Source organism: Chrysochloris asiatica, unplaced genomic scaffold (assembly GCF_000296735.1).
Source record: "Chrysochloris asiatica unplaced genomic scaffold, ChrAsi1.0 scaffold00014, whole genome shotgun sequence".
NCBI lineage: Eukaryota > Metazoa > Chordata > Mammalia > Afrosoricida > Chrysochloridae > Chrysochloris > Chrysochloris asiatica.
Window position 1 is genome coordinate 20,976,991 of NW_006408532.1, and position 16,276 is coordinate 20,993,266.

Below are 16,276 nucleotides of genomic sequence, written 5' to 3' on the forward strand. Positions count from 1 at the left end.
GTTGTTATGTGCCGTGGAGTCAGTTCTGACTCATAGCGACCCTGTACAGGGTTTCCGAGGCTGTAAATCTTTACGGGAACAGAACACCTCATCTTTCTCCCACAGAACAGCTAGTAGTTTCGAACTGCCAACAGTGAGATTAGCAGCCCAATTCGTAACCACTATGCTACCAGAGCTCCTTATACCCGGGAAAGATCTGGCAATCTGCTTCTGCAAAGATTATAGCCCCAAACCCCTCTGTGGTCATTCTATTCAGTCACATGCTATGAGTAAAACAACTCAACCGCACCTAACAGCACCAATTTGAAATAGGAGTCCTGAGGTGGCGCAAAGGGTTAAGCACTAAGGTACTAGCCAAAAATTAGTAGTTAAAACTCATCCATAGGCAGTTAAAACCCAGGAAGACAGGTCTGGAAATCTGCTTCAAAAGGCCTTGAAAACCCTATGGAGTAGTTCACTCTGCACACATGGGGCCTCTATGAGTTGGAATTGACACCATGGTGACGAATAACAACAACAATCTGAAATAAGAAAAATTTGAAACTTAACAGCAAGTAGAGTGCAGTAAGTTATTTAATATGGCCGTTCCTGCCCCGGTCTTTGCAATTCCCACAAAATGACTTCTGTTTTCCTGATGGATATGTGTAAGAGAAGATGGGAGAAGATGCTGACAGGATGTGGTGATTCCATTTTGTGGGATGGTTTATTAGGATTGCAAAAAGTTGGAAATATCACAAGGGGATTGTTGTTGTTGTTAAGTGCTGTCGAGTCGGTTCCAACCCATAGCGACCCTGTATAGGGTTTCCAAGGAGCAGCTAGTGAGCTTGAACCACCAACCTTGCAGTTCAAATGACTATGCAGTCTGGCACATTAACCCACAGCGCCACACCAGGACCCCCACAATGTTATTTTCCTTGTAGTTGTTGCTAAGTGCCATCGAGTCAGTTCTGACTCCGAGTGACCTGTATTGGGTTTCTGAGGAGTGGTTGGTGGGTTTGAACCACCGACCTTTCTGTTAGCAGTTGAGTACTTATCCTACAGCACCACACCAGAACTCCAACACCAGGACTACCCATCCTGGTGATGGTGGTTATGTGCCGTGGAGTCAGTTCCAACTCATAGCGACCCTGTACAGGGTTTCCAAGGCTGTAAATCTTTACAGGAGCAGAAAACCTCATCTTTCTCTTGAGGAATGCCTGGTAATTTCGAACTGCTGACCTTGAGGTTAGCTGCCTAACTCATAACCACTATGCTACCAGAGCCTCCTGGTGGATATTTTTTAAAAACAAAAAGGAAAGGAAAGAAAAACAGACATCTCAGATGCAGGAGGTGGGAATCTCAAAGAAGCAGAGTTGGGAGCAAAAAGCATCTTTTGGACCCTAAAATTCCTGTGTATTTGAACTTCCTCCACCTTGTAACAGAAAGTTGTGACACCACAGGTATAGAAGGAGAACAGCAGAACCAGAGCAGTGTATGGAGCAAGTAAAACTGAGTGCCTTTTGGGCATGAGGCCCATTTGTGGAATGGGGTGCTGACACATGGATCTAGAACTTAGTGCCTTCAAATGGAGACTTATATTGGAATAAAGTGCCCTTTGGGCTTTTTTCAGCAGTCCTGAACTAGCTTTGTAACACTGCCAAGCAGGACAGAGGCCAGGCCAAGGGACCCAGGACCAGAGAGGGGATTGACTGTGGTCTCAGCAAAAGAGAGGCTTACCTGTGCCTTAAGCTTTTTCTGACTTGTCAACTTCCTTAAAATAATCCCTTTCAGCACAGCATCTGAATTCTGTGTGACTACTGCAACAAGTTACCAAACACAACTGAGTTTAGAGAGCTGTGGAAGGGATGATTGGTCCCATTTAATAAAACATTTTGGAGAGAAAGAGGAAGAGACAAAATACTAAGGGAAGTTAGAAACAGCTCTACAACTGATTTTAAAGGAAAACATGTAACTTAACAAATAAAAAGTAACTGTGTCACACTTCAGGATGAGGCACTGGACCGAAAGGTTGGTTTGAACCCCAAGGTCGGTGGTTCAAACATACGAGCCACTCCTCGGAAACCCTATGTTGTTGTTGTTGTTAAGTGCCACAGGGTGGCTATGAGTTGGAATCGACTCAAAGGCATTTACCTACAACATAATCTTGGATGAAAAAGGCTACACTCTCTGGCAAGAGAAATTACTTTTTTTTTTTTTTTGAGAAATTATTACTTTTCGAACAAAGAAGCAAAGTAAATCAGTAAACTCAAGTACAGTCGTAGATTCTCTGAGATCCAATCTTAATCTTGTGGGATTTTTTTAATACAAATGGAACAAAACATACTGCAACTGTCAAATAAATCATGATGATGTGCAAAAAATTGATGCTGTTTTCATAACAGTCCTGGAAATGAAATTGCAGGAAAGGGAAACAAAAAATAAATTACAATTAACTGGGTTAGGAAGAATACAAAGCGGGGGAGAATAACACTAATGAACTAGCCTACTATCCTATTGATCTGCTTTATTGGTGATAATCTATGTTTGAACATCATGAGAAGTTCCTAGGTTATCCACCTTAGTGCAATTTTTCCCAAGAAGAAGCAATAAAGCAAATTTACAAGCCAGCAACATTTTTGACCATCCCAGAATAAATTATTATTTCCTCTAGAAAGGCAGTTAATAGTTTTTTTTGTAAACAGTAATGGTTTTGGAATTAGAACCCTCTCCAATGAATGTGTTTCTACCACTCAATCCATTGTGCTGCTTGTTAGGCAATTTTAAGAGCTATGGTGCACTTTACATAATATCCGCTAAAAATGGTTTTTTTAGATCCATGATGTTTTGTGTTTCGTTGTGCAAACCCTGTTTGGGAAATGGATGTATTCAGACTATGTGGCAAGATATGATAAGGAGTGAAACATTTTAAACAGCAATTTCTAAAATATTTGGACTACTGGACAACTGTGATTCTATAGGCTAATAACCAGTAACAATTGTCTCTCCTCTTGTTATGTATGTTTCCCAAGGAGGAACGAAGAGTCAAAGAAGGCTTACAGTTACAATGAACCATACTCTGAGGTTCTAGTCAAAGTAACATTGTACATACAACACACTATTTTTTAATTGCACGTAAAAAGCCACCTTTGTAAACCTGCTTCATGTTTTTTCCACATAGAAATTCTGTCCAGAATAAGAAGTCAGTGTCTATATATTCAATATCAACTTCTAAATTTCCATAGCAATAGTTGTATCTCAATACAAACAAACCTACTTTAAATAACATCAGTTCAGCTTGGGCATTTATTCAAATTGTTATTCAACAAAATTTATGACAGAGTCTCCTTTTTCATGCCAAAAAGTTCATTCACAATAATGAGCAGCAGATAAGGAAGAAATGCCTCGTAATTAATGTCTAATTGGCATTAAATTAGGGCTGTAGCTGTGACTTCAGACGTTTTTCTGCCAACTCTTTTGCTAAGTGGCATGTGAGTACCCACGATAAACAAACACACACACACACAATACTTTCTTGAAATTTAAGTTTCAAGTCATCTCTAATCAGAAAAGATGGACTATGGTTATTGGCACATGAAGTATATCACTTCAATCCCTTGGGGCTTGGATGTGATTTCTATTTTAAAAGTCTATGAATTCAGCCAAAAATGGACAATTGGGTATCTTATTCTTCTCTCACTGGTCCATCAAATAAATAATATGTATGGAAATGTGGAAATCAAAACTAGTTCTTGTTGAATGGTTTTGGGGTTGCTGTTTGGTAAAATGGCATAAAGTTATGGTGACCCTGTTTCTGAGGAGCAACTGGTGGGCTTGAACTGCCAGCCTTGCAGTTCAAACCTTCTTTATGGTCAAGTGCTTACCCTACAGCACTACACCAAGACTCTGGCTTTGGAGTTAACAACAATAAAAAAACAAAAATTGGGACTCTGTCTCTCTAAAGAGGAACTGACTACACATCATTTCTGAGATTCTTCACAAGATGGCCAAGTTCTCTGTATAGTCTCATGCAGAGCCGTATTGGAGTCTGAGGCAAAAGGAAAAACTAGTAATGTTGATCCTATCTTTCTTTATTTTTAAAATTATTTTTCATTTCATTAATGTTGACTATTAAAAATTTATATTTAATATTATTTATCTTGGTTACTGAGTTTTTGGGTGATTCTTAAGATATATGGCCAAGGCAATTGCCTCACAAGCCTCACTCTAGAGCCTGTCCTGCTTCTTCCTCCTGTTGATAGATGAGGAGATACTGTTGGGTGATAATCAGCTAGCCCTTTCAGGCCTCTCAGAAAGGTGAGCATTGGACTTACAGTCTCTGAACATATGTAGTTCTCCTTGTTTCAAAGGATGTTGCTGGGAGTTATCTTTTCTTCAAAGTTTTCTTAATAAGACTCTCATAGACCATCATTTGGTTCTTGACACTTGATACTTTTGTAATGACTCCATAGCACACTACCAGCACCACCAGAGCAAAGCGTCATTAAATAGGTCAATGAATGGATGAATAATACTTTCATATTCCTCAAAAAAATGTTTATTTGTCTTTAAAGTATTCAAAGGGATAGAAGGGGATAGTCACTGAATTTTTAAATCAATAAACTCATTTGTGATTTTATTTAATGGGTAGCGTATGGTCCATAGCAGTGCATTTTGTACCAAAAGGACCCAAATATACTTGTATGTAAATCTCCCATACCACCTAAATCATGAAGCTGACAGAGACCAATTAGTTCAGCTTTTACTTGTTGTTTATTTTTAATTACATAGTTTTGATTCTATATTTGGAGTCCTGGTGTGGCGCTGTGGGTTAATGCGTTAGACTGTAAAGTTACTTTTAACTGTAAGGTTAGTGATTCAAGTTCACCAGTTGGTCTCCGTAAACCCTATATAGGGATCGGAACCAACTTAACGGCATTTCACAGCAACAACATTCTACATTCATTTTATTCATTCTGACCAAATTCAGAAATTTTGAAATGTGGATAATGTGCCTTAGAAACTAGAAAATAACACTGCTGCATGTTATCGAGTCCGTTCTGACTCATAATGGCCTTGTATAGGGTTCTGAGACTATCAATCTTTACAGGAGCAGAAAGCCTCATCTTTCTCCTATAGTGCAGCTGGTAGATTTAAGCTGCTGACCTTACAGTTAGCAGTCCAACACGTAACCCACTACTCTACCAGAGCTCCTTAGAAAAAGACTAGCACACATTAACCAGGAACTGACTCCTCATTACTGCCTTTGTTGCCAATACCTCCAAGTTCCTCTCTCCTCCATCACTTGACACCAGTCTGGGATATTGTCCTCAAGTCTTGCTGGATTTGATTGAACAATGTCACTCTCCTTTGCCACTCCAACCCACTGCTCTGTGGGAGCAGGAACCATAATCTTTTAATTTTTTTGCACAGAACAGCACAGCTCACAAATGTCTTCAGGGAACATTGAATGAATGAGACTTTCCTATGTCTGAAAGTAGTAAATATCATTTCTAAACATCTGTCAACTGTCCAAGAAGGGGTATCCAAAGAATTTTAAAAATTTAACTCAGTTGTGTTCACTGCTGGAAATATAGCAAATATGCATGTTCTAGTTCTCTCTGTTTCCCTTCTTCTAAGCCGATTTCTAACCAATTGTCTTTTTGCCTTTAGGGATTCTTTAGAAGGAGTCAACAAAACAATGCCTCTTACTCCTGCCCGCGGCAGAGAAACTGTTTAATTGACAGAACCAACCGAAACCGTTGCCAACACTGCCGACTGCAGAAGTGTCTTGCCCTAGGAATGTCCAGAGATGGTAAGACACTGGCTTTCTGCTTCTTACTTAAACATTTTCAAATAGATGCTTTGCCAGAGTCTATTTAAATTTCTGATAGAATTCTAGCAAGAGAATGCTAGAAAGAAAACCACAGTCCCAATAGTGCATTAAAAGGAAAAGAAAATATAAAAATACAGCATTAGTGTAGTGCTGCGGGTTAATGCACTGGACTGCAAAGTCGGTTAGAACCACAAGGTCTGTGGTTCAAGCTCACTAGCTGCTCCTCAGAAACCCTATACAGGGTCTCTGTGAGTCAGAACCAACTAGACAGCACTTGACAACAACAAAATGAAGAAGGGAGGGAGTCCTTTACTGCAGCTCATGGAGTTCCTGGGCTAACTAAGCTAAGTGAACACCTTGCAAACCTAAGTTGTAGGGTGACCAGTTATCCAGTTTGCCTGTGAATGAGGGATTTCTTGGGACATGAGACTTTCAGTGATCAAACAGGAAAAGTCACAGGCTAACCAAGACAACCTGGTCACTGGATAAGCCTGACTAGTTACACAGCTTGCTTCGTATGCAAAGATGCTTAGAACAGAACACACTTCTAGGAGAAGTCCAGAAGCTTCGCTGGCTGGTCTTGGCTACACAGATAAGGGTTTGGACTAATCCAAGCCTATGTTAAAGAGCCCTGGTGGTGCAGCGGGTTAAGCATGGAACTGCTAACCTTAAGTTCAAACTCACCAGCCACTCTAAGGGAGAAAGGTGATACAGTCTGCTGTAAAAAGTAAAGATCTACAGCCTGGAGATTAGTTCTCCTCTGACTTTGAATTCTAGTTGACTTTTTCTCTAACTTCCCAGTCCACTTAAACTGAACTTTCTTACACACAAGTGTAGCAGTAAGAGACACAGGGAGGAATGCAGTGGTTGGAATGAATAGAGGTAAATGTTGTTAACTGTTAGTGCATGGAGGGAGGATTACAATCATATAATGAAGCAAAGGGTATGATTTGTGATCTGCTCTGTCAACCTTCACTGGTGATCTAGTCCAAACCCTTATCTGTGTAGCCAAGACCAAACTGGTGATCTGTTCTGTAAACCTTCACTCAATTCACAATAAAAAGTTTAAAAAAATACAGCAGTAAAATATATTTGTCCCTCTCAAAAAAAAAAAAATAATAACAAAAAAAAAAACCATAACTTCAGGTTGTTGTTATATATTGTGCCATCGAGTTGATGTCGACTCATAGTCAGACAGTGAGTGAGAATGAACTCGGTGGCAGTCGGGCATCTTGTTTTGGTTTTGAGCCTATGTTGTAGATTGCAAAGACAACAGCAAAAGTTCAAGTCACAGTAGGTCCATGTGGGTCAAATGTCCTACTCAGAACATGACACACACATGCCACATATATCCTCAGCCCAGTTGGGTGGTTTGGCTCCCCACCTGTACTTCCTAGATTTATAAGAGAGAACAAATAAATTAAATTCAATCAAGATGAACAAGGAAGTTCATTCTTAGGCATTCACCTAGACTACTCTGTCTCCACACACATTGACCATTGCATTCCTGTACCAGGTTACAAGTGGCCTAAGTCTTGGAACTATTTCTAGCTTGTCCCCACTGAATCCCTAGAGTTTAGAAAACAATAAGGACCTAAGTATTTATTGAATGACCGTGAGATTTCTTCTCCTAAAAGTCTGAGACACAAATAGTACCCCTGGCAGAGAATCTCTTTATGAGAATCACTATGGATTTTACTCGAATGCTTGTATTGAAACTGCCTGTAGTGACTGATGTTCAAGATGGTATGGGCCAAAAAAAGAGAAACTTGCAAGCTATAAAGAAATAGAGATAACTAACCTATACTGGCTCTTAGTATCAGGGGGAGTTGTGAGTTATTATGTTAAACGGGAGGCCTTTTAGCCTTTTGAAGAAATTGAATCTGCCACTGATCTTAATAACCAAACGTAGAAACTGCTTTTATCTTAATTTGTCTTCTCCAAACAAATATACCTTAAATTCTGGTTGATCTCTATAGTTTCTCATTAACCTAAATTAAACTTTCTTACACAAAAGTACAGCAGTGAAACGTATTTGAACCTCTCTCCCTCAAAAAAACACCCCCTTATTGTTATTGTGCCATCGAGTTAATTCCAACTCACAGCAACCCTGTATAGGGTTTCCAAGAAACAGCTGGTGGGTTTGAACCACCTACCTTGCGGTCCATTGCATTATCCTGCAGTGCCACACCAGGACTCAATCTTTAGAGTATAAGTGGCTTCTAAAAGTTATAGAAATATGTTTCCAAAACTTTCTACTTACTAACTGGTGTTTTTTATTTGTTTGTATGATTATCTGGGCTTGCTAACCACATAAGCTGAGTCCTAGAGTACATTTATACCACTATGCACCTCCATGTAACTAAGGTAAAGAACATGGAGAGAAAGGGGTTAAATAATTTCCATTGCGATGTACAGGGATAAATTCTGTGGCAATCTGAGTTGGTAGTCACGCACCTCATATGTATTATATGAAGGCATCTTGTTAATTGACAGCATCCAAAAAGCCCCAGTCTACTCTGGTAGCGTAGTGGTTACGAATTGGGCTGCGAACCTTAAGGTCAGCAGTTCGAAACTACCAGCCGCTCCGTGGGAGAAAGATGAGGCTTTCTACTCCCGTAAAGATTTACACCCTCAGAAACCCTGTACAGGGTCACTATGGGTTGGAACCGACTCAACGGCACTTAACAACAACAACAAAAAATCCCCATTAATAATTGTGCAAAGAGAATAAGCCATTGGCTCTTGGTATTTACTTTCATTATTCCTACAATAAAAAGAATTAGTCCTCTGGAAGGGTAGGTCTGAAGGGTCTGTGCCAGTGGACAGACGCAATGGGCAGTGATGGGTATTTAGTCCATGGCAGATTTAGCAGACTCCACAACATCAGCATACAGAATCTAGTAGCTTGTCTGAACCTCATGACATAAAAGAAATATGTAAGAGACAGGAGAGCATTTAATGGATCATGCCACACTCTGTCCACAAAGGGGAATAAATGCACTGCTGTCTATAAATCTCTGTGCAATTAAAAAGCAATATAGGATACTGGGGATTAAAGGAAATGATCCATCTTAACTTTCGATCCAGAAACAATCTCAAGACTGCCAGGAACATCTTCCAAAATCTTCAGAAGCCTGTTTTAGGTCAGTCTAATGAAGAAGAGGAGTGGCTGTGGATGGGAGTGGTCACTGGGAATGAAAAGAAGAAGGCATTCAAGCAGAAGAAAAATAAAAAAGATTCTCTCTTAAGGGAAAAAACAAACTTCATTACTATTTCATGTGGAAGACATTGGATTTTAAACTTGATAAGCCAGTTAGGTTGGCGGTTCAAGTTCACCAGCTGCTCCTCGGAAACCCTATACAGGGTCACTATGGGTCAGAACCAACTTGATGGCACTTCACAGCAACAACAAAGCCAGTTAGTTGCCATGGAGTAGACTCCAACTCATGGCAACCCCATGTGGGTCAGAGTACCACTGTGCCCTACAGGATTTTCAAGGACTGATTTTTTAGATTACGAATCGGGCTGCAAGCCGCAAGGTCTGCAAGGATTTACAGCCTTGGAAATCCTGTACCAGGGTCGCTATGAGTTGGAACCGACTCCACAGCTCATAACAACAACAATTTTTCAGAAACATATCACCAGGTTTTTCTTCTTAAGCACCTCTGGGTACACTCAAACCTGCAACCTTTCAGTTAGCCGGCAATATGCACAAAACACATGTATACATATCTCATGTGGATTTGAATTTTGGTTCTTTGCATAAGCCAAATTTGAAAATTTGTTATTGTGGAGTTTGTTGTCTACTTATATTCATACATATGCCATGACTAATGAACCACTATGTAAAAATATACCAAGTAAGTCATATTAATACCAGAGCTGGCAAATAGAGTTTTATCTCTTATTAATAAGTAATGTCTGATATTGACAGAATCTGAAAGCTCTGAAGTTATGGTTTCTTAGCTACATCTAGTAAGGGTTCAAGAATAAAAGGTGTGATTTCTTCCGCCACATATTTATTATCTCTAACTTCTACTAATTAAGAAATCCTGGTGTGGCTCTGTAGCATAAGCACTGGACTGCTAACCACAAGGTTGGCAGTTCAAGCTGTTCCTTGAAAACCCTATACCAGGTTGCTGAGTCAGAACCAACTAGGCATTTAACAGCTACTGATTAAGCAAATATTTTCAAAGTACTTTAGCAGAAATCCTAGTAGCCAAGATAAGAAGCCCCTGCACCTAACTCCTTTTCACCCTATCCCTTCCTTTAGGAATAAAAAATTTCTTCATTTTAAAGTTTACAGTTTTTCTCTGGAATGTATATCTGGATCCCAGGATGTTTCCTTTCTTGTGGCTAGTAACTATTAGTAGAAATCGCTGGATTTTTCTTTCCTTCCTGAGTTGCTACTCCTGTAGTGGTTAGTAAGGAACTCTGGTAGGGTAGTGGATTACGAGCTGAGCTCCTAACCAAAAAGTCAGTGGTTCCACAGGAGAAAGATGAGGCTTTCTGCTCTGGTAAAGATTTACAGCCTCAGAAATCCTATACAGGGTCACTATAAGTCAGAAGTAACTCAACAGCCCATAACCAATACCAACACCACCACAGTGGTAAATGGAGTCCTGGGGTAGTGTTGTGGCATAAGCACTGGATCTCAAGGTCAGTTAGAGCTGCAAGGTTATTGTATAGTCCCAAGACTTAGGGACACTTATAACCTGGTACAGGGATGCTAGGGTCAAACTCACCAGCTGCTGCTCGGAAACTCCATACAGAATCGAAATGAGTCAGAACCAACTCAACAGCACTTAACAACAACAACATAGTGGATAATGGAGTCCTGGTGTGTTGCTATAGAATACGCAATGGACTGCTAACCTCAGAGTTGACGGTTCAAACCCACCAGCTGCTCCACAGAAATCCCTTTAAAGATTGCTGTGAGTTAGAATCGACTCAACCACAGTGGATATTTTTACATAGTGGTTCATTAGTCATGGCATATGTATGAATATAAGTAGACAACAAACTCCACAATAACAAATTTTCAAATTTGGCTTAAGCAAAGAACCAAAATTCAAATCCACATGAGATACGTATACATGTGTTTTGTGCATATAAAAAAATGCATATGTATGTGTGTGATTGATAGCACATACATGCACACTGAATTTTCCTTCACTGTATGCATCCTGGTGTGGCGCTGTGGGTTAATGCACCAGACTGCAAAGCCATTTGAACTACAAGGTTGGTGGTTCAAGCTCAACAGCTGCTCCTCAGAAACCCCATACAGGGTCACTATGGGTTGGAACCAACTCAACGGCACTTCACAACAACATACGCATCCTGTAGTCCTGGTGTGGCACTGCAGAATAATGCGCTGAACTGAAAGGTCAGTTTGAGCCTCAAAGTCTGTGGTTGAAACCACTAGTCTCTCTTTGAAAACCCTATACAGGATCGATATGAGTCGGAATGGACTTGCTGGCACTTCACAACAATAACATACTCATTCTGGTGCAGTGCTGTAGAATAAGCACTGGACTGCCAATTGCAAGGTTGGTGCTTCAAACCCATCAGCTGCTCCTCGGAAACCCTACAAAGGGCTGCTGTGGGTTTTAACTGACTCCATAGCACTTATCAACAACATACTTGACATCAACTAGGAGCAGCAGTCTTGTCGTTGTTATTAACATCACCTTTCACAAATGTTAGATTTCACCTTGCATTCAAGTTATCTTCAGTGGAGACTGTTTCCAATTATATTGCTTCAAACAAGAAGACCATAAACATGTTCAGCATTAGTAGGAAGGTATTAGACGCCAAAAAGAAAACATGATAATCATCTTGCAAAAATCTAGTATTCATCCTCATCGGTGCCTACCTCCATTAAATAGTGGAAGCTGCCCTGCAGGGAGAGGTTTCATAGATTAAAATCCTCTGTCCAAAACTTACTCTCCATTGTGCCAGCCACTAACAATGACATTCAAATTACTTTAAAGTTAAGTTTCAGTTCTTTAGTCACATGACCTATATTATAGTGCTTAGTATCCATATATGATTTGTGGCTACCATCTTAGAAAGCGCAAAGAACATTTCTACCATTAGAGAAAGTTCTATTGGAAAAATAAATTGAAAGGAGATGAGAGAGATTGTTTTAAAATCATGAACAGGCTTAGATAGGTTGAATCAGACTTCTTCTGCAAAGCTTACAAAATTAAAAAGTTTGGCTTAAAAAAATTATATGTAAACATAGAGAACTTTATGACCAAAAATAATAGGAAAATATTATGAAACCATTTTTCATTTATTTTTGGTCATAAAGCATTTCTAGAAATCCATAAATTTACAATTAATGTTACAACCAGAAGCATCTCAAAGATGAAATAGCTTTCCGTACTTTTGCTTAAAGATGTTCTCTGCAAGTATGAAACCAAAAGGAGGGTCCAGAGAATCTCCTGAGCTAGTAGTTTTGTCATTGAATATTTATAAAGCACTTGTAACTTGGTGGCACAGTGCATGAGTGCTCAGCTGCTAACCCAAAGATTGGCAGTTTGAACCCACCAGCCTTTCCTCTGGATACAGATGGGACAGCCTCCTTCCATAAAGATTATAGTCTTGGAAGCCCAATGAGACAGTTCTACTCAGAGCTGCAAACCAGTTCCTTCCAATTTGAACCCCTACTGAAAATTTGTATTTCCACCCCAGATTTGCTGAATTAAAATCTACATTTTAACCAATCCCCAAGTGATTCTTTTAGATCTCCAGATGATTTTTATGTCTATATAACAATTTTTATGTCTATATAATAACAACCTGGGCATGTTGTAAAAATGTAGGCCTGATTCCATATATCTGGCTGGAAATGCCAGAAAATAGAACTGGAATGATCCAATTTCATGTCTAGCTCCACTCTGTCCTCTAGGGTCCCTGCAAGTCACAGTTTACTTAATGGCAGTGGATTTGGTTTTTGGCTTTTTCAATGTGTACAAGTTTGTGTTCATTCTTTAAGAGGTAGCTACTTAACAAGAGGTTGCCTCTACACGCAAGTGAATCTCATTAACAGAATAATTCAAGTTTGAGAGAGGCAAACACTTAAAATATGTGTCATTCTGGTTAGTGAGTGGTAGTAAGAAGAATTCTAATACTAGAAAATATAATAGTAACATAATTGTTGTTAAGTGCCATCGAGTCAGTTCCAACTCATAGTGACCCTGTAGAGGGTTTCCAAGGAGCAGCTGGTGAGTTTGAACCTCCAACCTTGTGTTCAAACCCATTTTGTGGTCCCATGCTTTATCCCAGAGCATTACACCAGGTCTCCTAACAGAAACTTGTTGTTCAGTGCTGTCGAGTCAGTTCTGACCCATGGTTTCCAAGGAGCAGCTGTTGAATTTAAACCAGCGACCTTGTGGTTCAAAGCAACTTTGCAGTCTAGCACATTAGCCCATAGCACCACACCAGGACTCCAATAGTAACTTCTTGTTCTTGTTGAAGTGCCATCGAGTCGGTTCTGACCAATAGCTATCCTGTATAGGGTTTCCGAGGAGCAGCTGTGAGCTTGAACCACCAACCTTGCAGTTCAAACAGCTTTGCAGTCTGGCGCATTGTTAAAATTTTGTGTGCTATCAAACTGGTTCTGACTCTTGCGACTCAAGCAGGCTTTCTAAGAGCAGCTGAAGGGTTTGAACCACCAACCTTGCAGTTACCAGACCAGTGCTTATCCTACAGTGCCTCGCCAGGGCTCTTTGTTACGTTTGTTTGTTTTTTTGTTAAGTGTTGTCAAGTTGTTTCTGACTCAAAGCGACCCTGTATAGAGTTTCCGAGGAACAGCTGGTGATTTTGAAACACCAATCTTGCGGTTCAAACCAACCTTGTGGTGTAGCACATTATCCCACAGTGCCACACAAGGACTCCTTTTATTAATATTGTTGTTAAGTGTTGTCAAGTTGGTTCAGACTCATAGCAACCCTATATAGGGTTTCTGAGGAACAGCTGGTTTCTTTGAACTACCAACCTCGCTATTCAAAGTAACCTTACCCCACATTATCCCACAATGCCACACCAGGATTCCTATGAATATAAAAAATGTATTTACAAATAACAACAAGGAATTATTTGTATGACAGGAAAGCTCAGTAGGTTGACTACTGTGATGTACCATAATTGTTTACCTAATATGGATTACATCTCAATGTCAAGAAAACAAAAATCCTCACCACTGGACCAATAAACAACATTCTTATCAACAGAGAAAAGATTGAAGTTGTCAAGGACTTCATTCTTCTTGGATCAACTATCAACACTTGCAGAAGCAGCAGTTAAGAGGTCAGACGACGTATTGCATTGGGCAAATCTGTTGCACAGGAACTTTTTAAAGTATTGAAGAGCAGAGATGTCAGCTTGAGGACTAGGGTGCGCCTGACCCAGGCCATTGTGTTTTCAATAGCCTCATATGAATGCGAAAGCTGGACAGTGAATAAGGAAGTTCGTAGAAGAATTGATGCCTTTGAGTTGTGGTGTTGGAGGAGAATACTGAAAGTGCCATGGACTGCCAAAAGAACCAATAGATCTGTTTTGAAAGAAGTGCAGCCAGAGTGCTCCTTGGAGGCCAGGATGGCTAAGCTTCGTCTCTCATACTTTGGACACATTGTCCGGAGAGAACAGTCGCTAGAAAAGGATGTCATGCTGGGTAAGGTGGAGGGTCAGAGAAAAAGAAGAAGACCCCCAACAAGATGGATCAGCCAGGTGGCATCATTGATGGCATCAAGTGTGGCAGCGGTAGTGAGGTTGGCCCAGAATCGGACATTGTTTCGTTCTGCTGTGCATGGGGTCGCTATGAGTCGGTTCCGACTTGATGGCACCTGACAACAACAACAATGCATCATCACTTTCATTGCTGAAAGAGACATGTGATTGCAACATGGATTCATGAATGTTTATGAAATGAATGGAAAATGTATTATAAAATGTTGTTAGGTGCCATCAAGTCAGTACCGACTCATAGCGACTCTATGCACAACAGAACGAGACATTGACTAGTCCTGGGCCAACCTCACAATTGTTGCCACACTTGAAATAGTATTATAGTAATTGTCCATGGAATCCTTGACTAAGGATGAATCCTGAAACCCCAAAATGTAGCAGACCCTTAAGTTATTTCTTTGAAAATATTTCAGCTGCTAAGTGATTTAATAAGTCGATTTCCTAGAAAAGGCATAGCTTCTCTCTGTTGAGTGTTTGGGTGTTTGAGGTGCAGAGGTCTTGTCAGCATGCTTATTTGGCATTGTTAGGCTTGCTTATGAATTCTGTGGTGAGCAGGAGAATTGTGAACCCAATGGTGTTCAAAGTAGGATCTTAGATTGGTTTGTTCATGTGTTTACCATCAGCTATGGAATAGCTCAGTGGCTTTGCTGATCTTAGATGGTTTTGTCTGTGGTGTCAGAGGTGGCTCAGAACTGCCTCAGATACCTCAGCCTCCAGAAAGCTACTTACAGAAGCACTTTGCAAGCCTGTGGTTGTGCCACATTTTTCAATAACCCATGTTGGCCCCCTCAGGTCACATGAACCTAAGTAAAAGCCTTGGGCTGGGTTTCCTACAGGAAGAAAGAGTACAAGGAAGTTGCATGACAAAGGACATGGAAATTGGGCAGAAGAATCAGTGTGGCAAAGGCAATCCAACAACCACAACGTATTTGTTGTTGTTAAGTGCCATGGAGTCCATTCCAATACATAGTGACCCTGTATAGGGTTTCTGAGGAGCAGCTGGTGGGTTTGAACCACCGACCTTGCAGTTCAAACTGACCTTGTGGCCCAGTGCTGATCCTACAATGCCACACTGGGACCCCCACAGTGTATATTCCATCTAAATATGAAGCATAAAGTACATAGAAATCTTAATCAAGGACTAAATGGAAAGGAATTTAAAATTAGGTACATATCTCTGTTCCCATGTTAGAACACTTTTTTATTCTCAATTCTGTCTCCTTATAAAGTCTACACAAGTGAATGCAAAAGGATTCTGCTAAAATAAGTCAGGACATATGTCTACCCCTCCAAAATGAAAATCTTTACCTATGGAAATATTGGGCCACTATGAGTCAGAATTCTATCTGGCAACAATGACAGGTTTTGTTAGTTGTTTTATTATAGCAATGTTGTTGTTGTTGTTAAGTACTGTCGAATCGGTTCCAACTCACAGTGACCCTGCCAGGGTTTCTGAGGCTGCAAATCTTTACAACAACAGAAAGCCTCATATTTTTCCCACGGGACAGCTGGTAGTTTCGATCTGCCGACCTTGAGAGTAGCAGCCCGATTTGTAACCACTAAGCCATCAGAGCTCCTTTATAGCAATAGATACATATTTTTTATAGAAATAGATATATGGTTTAGATGGACCTCCATAGTTATGCAATGAAGAACTCATCAGAACCAACATGATGCAAAGGACAGAGAGTAAACACATAAAGAAGC

General features: G+C 40.2%; 1 protein-coding gene across 1 annotated transcript in view; it reads left to right on the forward strand.

Moving 5' to 3' along the window:
- The window catches only part of RORB (RAR-related orphan receptor B), a 281,548-nt gene that overhangs the window by 187,262 nt on the left and 78,010 nt on the right, over window positions 1-16,276 (forward strand). The window contains exon 3 of the mRNA XM_006834923.1: window positions 5,650-5,791. Coding sequence (XP_006834986.1) covers window positions 5,650-5,791 — 142 coding nt within the window. The remainder of the gene's footprint in view (window positions 1-5,649; window positions 5,792-16,276) is intronic.